Source organism: Cucurbita pepo, chromosome 17 (assembly GCF_057944985.1).
Source record: "Cucurbita pepo subsp. pepo isolate OVF chromosome 17, ASM5794498v1, whole genome shotgun sequence".
Lineage (NCBI taxonomy): Eukaryota > Viridiplantae > Streptophyta > Magnoliopsida > Cucurbitales > Cucurbitaceae > Cucurbita > Cucurbita pepo.
In genome coordinates this window covers 3,800,531-3,813,676 of record NC_141814.1, presented here as the reverse complement: position 1 = coordinate 3,813,676, position 13,146 = coordinate 3,800,531, and the positions used below count along the sequence as shown (strand labels likewise).

Below are 13,146 nucleotides of genomic sequence, written 5' to 3'. Positions count from 1 at the left end.
AAATTACCACTCAGTGATGACACAAAGAATCAATGAAAAAATGAAGCTGTGAAAGTTATACCGAAAGTTTCATCCCAACCAAGATTATGAATAGAAACTACACTTTTTCTTTTTCCTCGTAATCTTAAGCCTAATCGCGGTTGCAAATATTGAACATTCGTTTATAGTATTTTTGTTGTAGGAGAGCTACAATCACATTCTTTTTTTTTTTTTTTTCTTTTTGTTTTTTTCCTTCATGGCTCCAACCCAAAACAATCTGAAACATAACTGCACCTTCTCTTTTCAGAAGAAGAAGTTACAGGGACATGAAAAGAGTGAAAAAAAGAAGAAACTAAGTAGTATTGGAGGGGGGAGAGGGGGTCAGGACGAGGACGAGGACGAGGGAGGAGGAAAATGAGATGCAGCCACTGCAGAGAAATCAACATAAACCTTGTGGAGGAGGATTGTGTGGCAGCCAACTTTGTATCCGGGATACCAAAAGCACGTTCAATGGCTGGAAGGAAATGGGAAAATAGCTTTCTCCAAGAGAAACTCGAGAAAGTTGACCGAGCAATTATGTTTTCTTGCTAAACCATAACCATGTTTACGCATAGTACATGTACAAGCTGTTAGCAGCAGCGCAAGCAATCGAGTTCTCGGTTGGGTGCCAAGCTAAATGAAGTAACTTTGTTGTAAAATCAAAGGAATTTCCATTTGCATCATTCCCAGGACTCTCTGCTCCTGCTATGGCATGCCCAATAGGGAGAATGTAAAATATACAGCATGCCACACAACTGGAACTAATAATTTGGTTTGTCAATATGTGGAATAGAGAGAAGGGAAACACAGACCTCGTCTTACGACTCGTGATATACTACTGCTCAGAGATCTGGCAGGCCTTGAAGGGGTCTGAACTTGACGCCTGCACGTACAATTCAAACTTGCATAAGCATACCCCGAAATCAGATGAAGGCACACTCACAACAATTACCTCATTGGATTTTTGCTGGCTTCTAAAGTTGTGGCCTCTGAACTTCCCGATATGCAGCCGAACACACGGAATAGGTTACTGAAAACACAAATGAACAAAATAAGGTTTACGTCACATAAAACGAAAGACATATCGAGTTTTCTGGAGCGGAAGACCTTACCTGTAAGAGCCTGTAGCTACTCGCAATCCATCTCCGCTCAAACAGCACTCGAACTTATCAAAGATTGAATCATTTTCATATAGGTCACAGAGCTGCATGAATATTCAAAGAAAGATGTCACCAGCAAAAATCAAAGATAGCAGCATATTTAATATTCAAATCTGAGTTTAGGGGCAGATAGTTCAACCTTAGGTCTTAAATATTCATGAACCTGAAATGCTGCTACTGGCCCAGAATCCATATTAATGTCCCACAACTGCAAACAAGTAAACAACTCGATTCATAAAACGATAACTGGTGCAACCGCAAACAATCTAAACTTTGTTGACCCTATTGAAACTTTAAAATATGCAAGAAAAACGCCATAAGAAACACTTCCTATGAGAAATTTTTTTACAAAGCTAAGTATAGCAGGCATTTACAAAGACGAAGCAGCCCAAGAGATTAATCAAGAAAAACTTCATCACAACCTTCTTATGACATTACCCAGCATTAACTCTATATATATTCTAATCCAAATTCACAAGAAAATATCTTCTTTGAATTAATATCTCCAAAATTCCAATTATATGCTTTCTTCATACTCAATGAATTATTGTTGCAGATCTAGTCTATGGGAAATTTCTAAATGCACATGAATAAGAGAGTTATGCAATATGAACAAACCCGACCATTATATTCATGAGCCAAAGGCTTCTTTTATCTGTGTGGGGGGTGGGGTGGGGTTGCAATTATGAGAGTGACCCTGAAGATTATCAATCTAAAGGATAAAATTGTAACACAGTTGCCAAATATCAGATGCCAATAATGTACGTCAAGAAGAAAATTAAAACCTTAAGAGTCATGTAATCACGACTAAGAATGTATCTTCCATCCTTTCCGAACTTAATATCAGAGATCGAAGCGATAATCTCAGTAAAAAAGGATCTAGAACCAGGTGCTTCCTGCTCCTCAAATCTGCACCCAAGTGGAATTTCTCATGAGTTCTCAGGTCTACAGGGAATTTTAATTGTAATATGCAGGATACGAAGAAATTATCGTTGTTTAAAACCAGTAGAAGCACTTACAATTTGGCGTGAGAATCACATAACGCTGACTGCCGCAAATCAATTAGGCGAATGGATCCTTTTGAACTGCTATATGCTAACATATTGCAATGAGTAGGATGAAACTCTGCAGATGTTATCACCTCTATAGAAGCACAAGGAAAATTTAGAATCTGAAGTTTAAAAAGATAACAATAAAAAAGATGAAGATGAATGTAACAGTCCAGGCCCGCTAGCAGATATTGTCTTCTTTGGGCTTTCCTAACGCATCTAGTAGGGAAAGGTTTCCACACCCTTATAAAGGGTGTTTCGTTCTCCTCCCCAACCAATGTGGAATATCACAATCCACTCCCCTTCAAGGCCCACCGTTCTCGCTGGGACTAGTTCCTTTCTCCAATCGATGCGGGAACCCACAAAATCCACCCCCTTTGGGGCCTAGCATCCTTACTGGCACATCGCCTCGTGTCTACTCCACTTCCGGGAACAGCCTCCTCACTGACACATAGTCCGGTGTCTAGCTCTGATACCATTTGTAACGGCTCAGGCCCACAGCTAGAAGATATTGTCCTCTTTGGGCTTTCCCTTTTGGGCTTCCCCTCAAGGCTCTAAAACGCATCTGCTAGGGAAAGGTTTCCACACCCTTATAAAGGATGTTTCATTCTCCTCCCCAACCAATGTGGGATATCACAATGAAGAAAGAAAGAAATAAACGAGAAAAGAATCCTGAAAATGGAGTGATTACACAAATTACATTCCCAAAGTCAGAAAATCTCTCTCACACTCTCTCCCTATATATATATCAATAACAGCCACCAGAAGGAAAACCCAACCCTACTGACCAGAACTTCAACACCTTACCAGTCAGATCCTCCATGTTAGCAGGCTTGACATCAACAATATTGAAGCTTTGATTGCTAATTTCCAAGTTCCAAAGATTTATCCGCAGATCATCAGCTGATATAAAAGTTTCTCCATCACTATAAACACAAGGCAAGATAACATAATTGGTTACTAAAACCATGCAAAAAACCAGCAAGACACTGTAAATGGAAATCACATTTCCACAAGTAAATCATAAAGTTGTCTAATATTCTTTCTCTCTCTTTTCTTCAACAAGCCTAATTTACAGTAGAAAGACTTCATCGCCAAAAACATAAAAGCAATAAACACACATATATACATGTCAACTGAGTGTGAGCACACAGATGTCTGAGTTCATGGCTGCATACACGTAGAATACATACACACACATATACAAACTAAAGACATGAAAATTTTGACAAAACCCGAGCAGACGTGGAGAGGAGATGGAAAAAGCTAACCAAAATGAAACATTTCCATTATAAATTTCCCTTCACTATTCAAGGGTTACAATGTAAAGGTTGAAATTGAATGAATTCATTAACTTCTATGAACAGTTTGAAGTAATGAGAGTTGGGAAAATTTAAGGTGTCATCAAAATAGGAAATTCCAACTTCAAGTCTCTGTATTATCACTATTTTTTTTTTTTTTTCTCTTCCCTATTGTGATATAAGTAATCTATGTCATGAGCCTCTTTAAACACAACAATATTCGAGCACAAACACAATTAGTAGTTTAAAAGGATCCAGAAGCAAAAATGATCAATTTTGAAGGAATTTTAATGCCTTTCAATGCCCGAAATTCCAGAATCTGGTGGCTATTAGGCAGTTTTCTTGCCAACCTCAATTCAATAATTTACAAAAGAAAATTAGGTTATCCTATTTCATAAATGTAGTAGGTGGTGGAAGGCTGAAGAGCGAAAGAAAGTAGAGGTCTTCTCAAAATTCACATAAAGGGGTCTTAATAGCCATGATACGATTCAGAAAAGAAATTGTTTATGTGCTCTCTTACTGAGCAAGTGTTAATTTTTGCAGAGAAAAATGTTGAGGATGCTGATTGACTATATTTTTTAGTAGAATTTTGCAGCTCTCATTCGCTGGAAGCATTGACGATCTTATCCTTCAGACACTGTGCGGCCATCTGTTTGTTTTACAAAGTTTTACGAACCAACATATCAAAGAAACTTCATGGAAAATGCCTCTACTAGTGATTTGGGGACTTAAAATTAGGGATTCTTGGGATCCACGAGATATCATTAGATCTTTCCTGTAACTGGTGGAGAGTTAAAATAACAGTTCATTGTAATTATGCCACTTTAACAAGATCAAATACTCATGTGCTTGATAAAAGGAACATTAAAATCAAATAGCAAGATGCTGACTAGTTTAGCACGTATTATTTCAAGGGACATAAGGTTATCAAGTTTAGCACACAAAATGAAAAAGCAAGACGCTGAAACAAGTTTAGGGCATATTATCTCAAGGGGGGGCATAAGGTTATCAAAGGAGAATGTTCTATCAAGTATTCAAAAAGTTTAACAGAATGTACTAATAAGAAAACTTAGGGTTCCAGCGAAAGACACCAAACCTGTTATTGGAGATGGAGTTGATATGATAATCATGAGCATGGGCGTACACTCTTCGACATCTAGCCATCAGGTTAGCCTCGTGGGTAGTTACCTGCAAAACTAGTAGCTTAAGAACTGAAGGCAAAAATAACTGAAAACAATAGTTACAGTAGATATACTCTTCTTTTTTTAAAAAAAAAAAGAATTGGCGGTGTCGAGAGTTTTCAAAAAGTGAAGTAAAAAATAAATAATTAGTGAACAAACTTCACTTTTTAAGAGAGAACTAAAAATAAAAATAACATAAAACAAAACATTTATTAAAAATAACCACTAATCAAACAAAACCTTAGTTAAAAATAAGCAGTAATCAAACAAAAACTTAACTAAAAGTAACCAATAATGAGCAAATGTCTACTCAAACTATTAGTATGAATAGCACCACCGTGAATGGCATGAAACTAACAGCAATATGTATGATCATTAATAAAAGTGGGTGAGGGCCTACCACTGGTAAGCGTAGTGACTGTACGCCCCTTACTGGAAATGAGAGGTCGTTATTGAGACACCGATCTGGGGATCCTCCATTTGCAAGATATGTTCCAGAGCTACTTGAATTGCTCGAACTTGCATTGCTGCCATTTCCAGCAGATTTAGAAGGATCCACATTCATGGTAGAAACCTTTTTTACCTTCTTTTCTTGCACCTGATCCACACTCGAAACAAAAGAAAGAAGTAAATGGTGCAGAACAAACACCAGCAAAAAGACAAGAAAAGGACAAATATAAGTGAAAGTGGTTGATTTTTCATGTTCATGTAGGGGAGAGAGAAAAGGGTCTTCTGGCTCGTTTCAAAATACTCTAGATTTTCATTGTAGATGAACTTAAAGAGAGAATCATCAAAGTTTAGAATAATTCTTCTGCATTATGCATTAGCAATTCATAAATTTTGAAATGCGATGGACATGATAATCTAAAAACGTCTGCCCCTGGTAACTACTGGACTACCATAAATAAAGCTTTAAGTTTCATCCCTTCAAAATTTATGAACCTTAAAGAACAAGTAATATGAGGATTAAACCGAGTAACCTCCAGAAATATGCAACCAAGATATTTGATATAATTGCTAAAACCTTTCTTATGAAAAAAAATGAACCTTCATTGAGAAAAGAAATAAAAGAAATCCAGTGTCCAAGTAATTGCTAAAACATAAAACCAACTATCAAATCCAGTGTCCACCATATAGAATGATAACAAGAGATAAAAGCAGTAGCCTACCTTCCAGTACTTGATAGTTTTATCATTAGTAGATAACAGAAATAAGGCACCATTAGCTGGCTGGCACCATCTGATTTTGTTAATTTTTTCCTCAATTTCCAAACTCTTCAGATAGTCAAACTGATAAAAAGCAAGACAAATGAATAATAAATATAAATGCAATAGAAGTCGTTCATTGTTCATCGTTCATCCAACAAATAAAAGTAATAATCAACCACAAAACTAATGGTAGAGAGAATACCTCAGGTTCATGACTCTGAAATTCTGTTTTATAACGAAACTCTGGATGCCTGCTAATTGCATTATCTGTCCTCTCCAGATCCCTTCTAGATCCACCATGCTACAAGTTTAAATGGAAAAAAGAGTTAGATACTAAAGAACACAAGAAGCAATAAAGATATTAGGGGCGAAATAACAAAGCAGTCATGATTCCAAGAAACGAACATCTTTTGTATCCGTCCTCTCAAAGAGCACCACCCGGCCACCACGATCACCAGTAGCAAGATGATCCCCGCTTTTATCAAATTCAATTGCTGAAATAATATCAACTGCCAACAGGGAGATGAATAGAAATTTTGAGAAGTTCATACAAAGACAAATCAAGATAACTGAACTATGGAAACGGCATGCATCAACTTGTTGCTTTTAAACAAACTAAGCAGAAACGGCTACGATAACATATTAAAACATTTTCATTTATTGCAGATCCAAGCAGCCAAACCCATTCCAAAGCTAACTAGACACAGATAGATTGAGAGAGACATCTTTTCATGTTGGCACAAGTGAGTTGATGCGGAATGCCCATTCCCATAATAACTTGACTGTTCAAAATAAAAGCCGAAATGTAGATGAAAACACAGACGATGGACGATATCTTTAACAAGCTTGATAGTTCACTTCTACCTTCATACAGTGGAGTGAGGGCCTACAACAGAGATCATTATCTCAAGGAGTTCTGCAGTTAGGAAAAGGGAAGGAAGTGGTACAATGAGAGACGAAACAGCTGAGCCGTGAAAGGCAATAGAAGTTTGAAGACTCCACAAAGAAGCATCTGGGAGCCCAAGACGCATAATAATGAGTAAAAAGAGAGAAACGTAGACAAAAAGGTCACGAAAATACGACTTCTGTCCTAATAACATAAAGCCACGAGAGGCAAAAAGAAATACTCTCCACCAACGCAGATCATAAAGGGGAGTAGTAGTTACAACATGGCTCAGCTGTAGCACTCTAAGGAAAAAGAGGGGAATTTTTTTTCTTTTTTAATGAAGAAACCAAACTTTCCTTGGAAAGAAAACAAGTTCATTCCCAAAAATGATGACAGATCTTACGATTTCTCTAAAATATTCTAATTTTTCTCTACAACAATTTCAAAAAGAACGCCTCGACACCATTTTAGCTTCATGTAATATACATACAACACCACATTCCAAAAGTGGATTGCGAACATAAATCTGTTAAAGGTTAGTTCATTGCAGGACGTTTAATACACTTCTCGGCTCATGATACGAAATTTGATACACTTTTTGTCATATTACTTGCATTCTGTTTTCACATCACGAAATGAAGATCCAAACCCAGCTCCACAGCTAGCAAACACCAAGAATCAAAATTCTACCATACGGGAACGTCGAGATAAACAGGAACCAAACATTTTTCAGGCTTGGCTTTGACCAGAAAGCTAGACACATTGCATTAAAATTACCCAGCTTTCAAATAATATTGAATGGGGGATGGATGAAAGGGATATCATATCAGGGACGAGTCATTCCACACAGTTGGGCAATGCTCTTTGCATTCACTTACAGTAAATTCAATCCAGAAACTCAAAGCTATTCCAGAACTCACTCACCAGGCTTAGGTTCGAAGCTTGTCGCTAATCCTATCAACAAAAGGAACAATGCTGTGCACAATCTTAGAAGAACATCTAAATTAGCAAGCTCAACTCCCTCTCATTACAGAACCAAACCAAAAATTCCCAGCAAATTAACAGAACGAGATAGAGATCCACAACAGGATTCCAAATTAACAGAACGACATACAATCTGTAACAGATCGGAGACCCGAAAACCCTAATTGCAATGGATGCCCCCAAATTTTAATTGGATCGAGAAACCCCAAATGGGGAGAAAAAAAAAAACATTTGGATTATAGTAGAAAGTGAATAGTACCTTCTTGAACTTCTTCACCGGCTGTACGTTCGCCAAAGACCTGGGAGAATTTCCAGTCCAGCGGCTGCGGCGGGCCGGCCTGAGCTGCAACGACCTCGTTTCCACCATTCATTTCGCCAAAAAAAACGCAAATCCAAGCAACTCCAGATAGGAAAAATCCAAATCCACCAAATCAAATCAATGCATCGAAGATCCCTTTCTGGGTTTACAAAAACCACAGCTTGGAAACAAACCCCGTCAACGATTTTCGAAAACCCAGAAGAACAAATTGGAGAAGAAGAAGAAGAAGAAGAAGAAGAAAAAAAAAAAAAAAAACCAAAACAACAAAACCAAAAGGGGAAAATCCAATTGCTGCTGCTGCTGCTGCTGCTGCTGCTGCAGATTCCAATCAAAGCATCGCGAACTGGGAAAAAAGGCCCAATTCCCCTGCGCCTCCCAGAACTTTCTCTCTCTAAAAGTCTCTCCCCTGTGTATGTCTTGTCTCTCTAAAAGTCTTTTTCTCTCTCTAGAAGGAGAAAATCGGGATTAAAACAAGCCGAACTCATCAAACCGTCCAAACACAACGAAGAAAAAATAATCAAAAATTGGAAAAAGCTCATATACATAGATCAGTTTCATAAAGTTACAAACCCCAAACATATACCCACGAACGAACACTTGCTCTTCCTTCTTCTCTCTCCCTCGATCGATCAATCAATCAATCAATCGTGCGCGTTTTTTTGTTTATAAAGATCTTAGACTACATAAATTCCACAAATTTCACTTCTTGTCACAGATGGGTATCCGATTTCGCCGGATGATCCATTTGAGTATACGCTATGATTGGAGATGTGATATCAAAATGCGGCTCGTGCTCATTGGTTCCTTACATTCCCCAACTCCCCTCTTCCTTCACCTCAACAATTACCTCATTTTCCATTTTCAATCTCTCATTTTAATATATTATCAATTACATAATCACATAATCACATAAATCTCCAAATTTTCAATCTTTTTTTTTTTTTTTGATCTTCTAATATTATAAACTATATAGTAAGACAAAATGAATCCTATAAATGAAATTATTACCAGCTCCATCATGCCCTAATCTTATCATTAATTTATATTAATTCCCTGTTTCAAACTTCAAATGGGCCCGGGTAGATTTGTTAAGCCCATTAAGGGCCCACGTTCTTCATCGGGTTTTTCTGTATGATTGACTCCACGATGGGCCGGCCCACAATACTATTGAAGCCCATGGGCCTGAACCAGTATTAAGGGATAATATTAAATTTAGTATTATTATAATTTCATTTCTGTTAATAATTAATATTTAATATTTTTATTATAAATTTAATATAAAAATATTATATTAGAAATTTAAAAGTATTTTTATAATTTGATTTGTAAATTTTTATTAAATAATAAATTTAGAAAGAGGAAGGAAACGGTTATCTCCTGCGGGCTCAACGAAATCAATTACCTTAAAATATTATCATTTTCCAATTATTTATTATTCTATTATTTCCATTTATCTCAACCATCCGATTTCATCGAATCTAACGGCCCATACGCCTCGCCTTTGTTGTCTCCTTTTCCTTTCAGAGTACACTATAAATAAGGCCGGATGCGTCGATTTATCGTACGAGAGCCAACCAATAAATTCAGAGTTGCCGGAATCTTCAGAGCGATAATGGCTGGAGTCGATGTGGTTTTCGACTTCGACAAGACGATCATTAACTTGGATAGCGATAATTGGGTGGTGGATGAACTCGGTGCCACCGATTTGTTCAACCAGCTTCTTCCTACCATGCCGTGGAACTCTGTCATGGTATTATTATATTTTCTCTCTTCGTTGTCGATTTATCGTTAGCGGAACAGAGATTTATGGTGTGATATTCAGGATCGGATGATGATGGAGCTCCATGCAGAAGGAAGAACTATTGACGATATTGTTGAGGTTCTCAAACGCGTTCCGATTCTTCCCGATGTCGTTCCAGCCATTAAAACCGCTCATGCTCTAGGGTATAGAATCGTTGGATCTCTCTCTGTTTTTGTGTTTACATCTCTAATTGAATTACATTGGCTGAGATTTCTGCGTTCTCTGTTTGTGCTTGTGTTTCTTCAGATGTAATTTGAGGATTGTGAGTGATGCGAATATGTTTTTCATCGAAACGATTTTGGATCATCTCGAAATAAGAGAATGCTTCTCCGAAATCAACTCGAATCCAGGCTTCGTCGATGAAGAAGGAAGATTAAGGATTCGTCCTATTCACGAGTTCCACGAATCTTCTCACGGATGCAATCTCTGCCCTCCGAACATGTGCAAGGTATTGTATATCCGTATTTGCAGCGCTGTATGTGTTCAGATCGGAATGAATCGATATCATAAATGCTAAGAAATTTTCGTTCGTAAATGTAGGGCATCATTATGGAGCGGATTCAAGCCTCGTTAATGTTAGATGGGAAGAAGAAGAAGGTCATCTATTTAGGCGATGGAAGTGGCGATTACTGCCCTAGTTTGAAGCTAGGAGAAGGGGATTTTCTGATGCCGAGGAAGAATTTTCCACTGTGGGGCTTGATTAGCCAAAATCCACTTGTGATTAAGGCAGAAATCCACGAATGGAGCGACGGAGAAGAGTTGGCGAGGATCTTGTCGAGTTTAATCAACACCATTTCCATGGCAGAAAATGCACAGCTGTTGTCGCCCAAAAACATGGCCGTTCCCGCATACGAAGCCCTGGCTTGCCCCTCTCCCAAACCGGCAATGGTAGCCAATTCCATTCAATTCAAACAACCAATTTGTTAAACCAATCAACAGTCTACCTAGTGAAATTAGGAATTAAAGGTGTAATTTCGCAGACCCTAATTTTTAACAGCTTTAATATTCGATTCAATTCAACATTTTATTTGAGTAGGATTTTATTCAGCTTCATTAAATGATTTATGCACATCCATTTAAATTAATACAAATTTAAACATAAAATGATTCTTGATAATAATTACTATGAGAAGACTCACCCCTTCATGGAGTTGTGCATGATGCACGGTCCCGACTCATGTAATTCTCGATTTTATTAATTTCTAACCTTATTCTTAGAAGCAACGTGAAAATCTTAGGCTTTGCGTCACGTAAATAATTTCTGACAATATACAATTTTTCTTAGGCTTTGCGTCACGTAAATAATTTCTGACAATATACAATTTTTTTTATTTTACACGTCCTTTTTCTTTAAAATATAAATTTACTAATGGAGGTGAATTTATATTTGAATTTTGACAAAATAATAATAATAATAATAATAATAACTATACGTTGTCGAGCAAAAAGCTAAAATAATAGACACTTCATATTTGTTTGCTTACTAAGAGTACTAAGATTCAGTATTATAAAAATTTATTGAAAATTTTGTCAGATTTAAAAGTGCGTGGATTAAATAAAAAATTAAATTCGGATTAAAAAAATTACTTTTTTTAATATTGTAAAATATTATTTTTATTCTCCTACTTTCAAATTGTTCTATTTTTTTTTCAATGTACTTTCAAAGAATTTCAATCTTCAAAATTCAATAAATCTTTCAAAAATATATATTTTTAATAAATATTTCAAATGATATAATAGTTAGAAAATATATTATAATAATTAGTTATGAAATATATTTTAGATATTTGTAACCGGTTAATATTTTATTTATTTTATCTATTTTATCTCATAACATTAATGAAAATAGCACTGCACTCCTATTTCTCATTCTTAAGAATAAGAAATAGTAAGAGAAAGAATTTCAATTTTATTTCTGTATATACATTTTTAATGAAATTATTTACATTAATTTTTTTTTCCTTTTTAGGTAGAAACCAAGACTAATATTTTATAATAAAATATTTTTTTATTATTTCAGCTACTAAAATTTTGTTCAATCAAATTACAATCTTTAGATTTCCCGAAAATATGGCTCGAATTTCCACAGTTTGCTATTTCTTTGTGGGATATGAATTCATTGTGACAAGAAAAGAAAATTTTATAAAGACAAATATAAATTTGAACACGTACATATCATCACATCCAACGGTTAGTGTTCAAAACCAAATTCGGTAAGGCTCTGATCAGAGCGGATATTTACGGCGACTTATTCAGAACGTTCAAACTCCAAACCACGAAGATTCTGGAGCTTTCAATGTCGGTTTAAGCTCCTCCTATAAATTCTGAAGTAGGGGGCAACAATATGGAACAAGAATCGAGCAAGGTGTCGTGGGTTTAGTTCCTTGTGCTAGAGGTGGCACTTTAATGGAACAATGAATTAAAAACCCTAGCAACCCTAGTGCAACTTTTTACCAAAATTTCATTGAACGAATTAAAGCATCAGAAAAAGAAGGTGGGGTTGTGCGTGCTTTGTTTTGGTATCAAGGAGAAAGCGATGCGGCTATGAGTGATACTGCTCATAGATACAAAGACAACTTAAAAAAGTTCATCACCGACATTCGCAATGATATAAAACCTAGATTTTTACCTGTCATTATTGTTAAGATAGCCCTCTATGACTTTTTTATGAAGCATGATACTCATGATTTGCCAGCAGTCAGAGCAGCTGAAGATGCCGTCCAAAAAGAGCTTCGAGATATCATTACTATCGACTCTTGGGAATTGCCTATAAACTTTACTACATTTGAAGGCTTTTGCTTACATCACGGTCATTTTAATACAGCAACTGAGATTGCTTTGGGTAAATGGTTTGCTGATACCTACCTCGCCCATTATGGTCATTTACTCTGATCCTGTTATGCCATTTTTTCATCTCAATTGATTGATCTATTATTTTATCTCAATAAAATCTTTTTGAGTAAATGATTGCTTTGGGCATGCTCCGTTTCTTTTACTCTTCTAGAAAAAGATCCCAACTAAACCGGTATGGTTCATGTTGATTCCAATTTACTCTTCAATCTGAAATGAAATAATCGAAAGGTCACTAATCCTTTTTTTAACATTCAAAAGAAATTGATGAGCAATTGACAAGATGATCCAGGTTTGGTATGGTTCATGTTGATTCCAATTTACTCTTCTGGAAAAAGGGTTCATGTTGATTCCAATGAATCTGAAATGAAATAATCGAAAGGTCACTA

At 36.3% G+C, this 13,146-nt stretch overlaps 2 protein-coding genes and 1 pseudogene across 2 annotated transcripts; 2 read left to right on the top strand and 1 right to left on the bottom strand.

Moving 5' to 3' along the window:
* Positions 1-33: 33 nt before the first annotated feature.
* Positions 34-8,975, bottom strand: LOC111778385 (serine/threonine protein phosphatase 2A 55 kDa regulatory subunit B beta isoform). Its single transcript, XM_023658174.2, has 14 exons — positions 8,047-8,975; positions 6,323-6,426; positions 6,120-6,218; positions 5,879-5,998; positions 5,110-5,307; positions 4,625-4,716; positions 3,035-3,153; positions 2,198-2,321; positions 1,964-2,087; positions 1,318-1,386; positions 1,131-1,222; positions 971-1,048; positions 831-901; positions 34-720 (listed from the first exon to the last, which is right to left on the bottom strand). The coding sequence occupies exons 1-14, from the start codon at positions 8,156-8,158 to the stop codon at positions 584-586; spliced, it is 1,539 nt and encodes a 512-aa protein (XP_023513942.2). The 5' UTR covers positions 8,159-8,975; the 3' UTR covers positions 34-583.
* A 695-nt stretch (positions 8,976-9,670) lies between these two features.
* LOC111779105 (inorganic pyrophosphatase 2) lies at positions 9,671-10,965 on the top strand. The gene is made up of 4 exons (XM_023659175.2): positions 9,671-9,856; positions 9,929-10,050; positions 10,154-10,355; positions 10,448-10,965. The coding sequence occupies exons 1-4, from the start codon at positions 9,719-9,721 to the stop codon at positions 10,832-10,834; spliced, it is 849 nt and encodes a 282-aa protein (XP_023514943.2). The 5' UTR covers positions 9,671-9,718; the 3' UTR covers positions 10,835-10,965.
* A 1,012-nt stretch (positions 10,966-11,977) lies between these two features.
* On the top strand, positions 11,978-12,799 carry LOC147787497 (putative carbohydrate esterase At4g34215; annotated as a pseudogene).
* Positions 12,800-13,146: the final 347 nt, after the last annotated feature.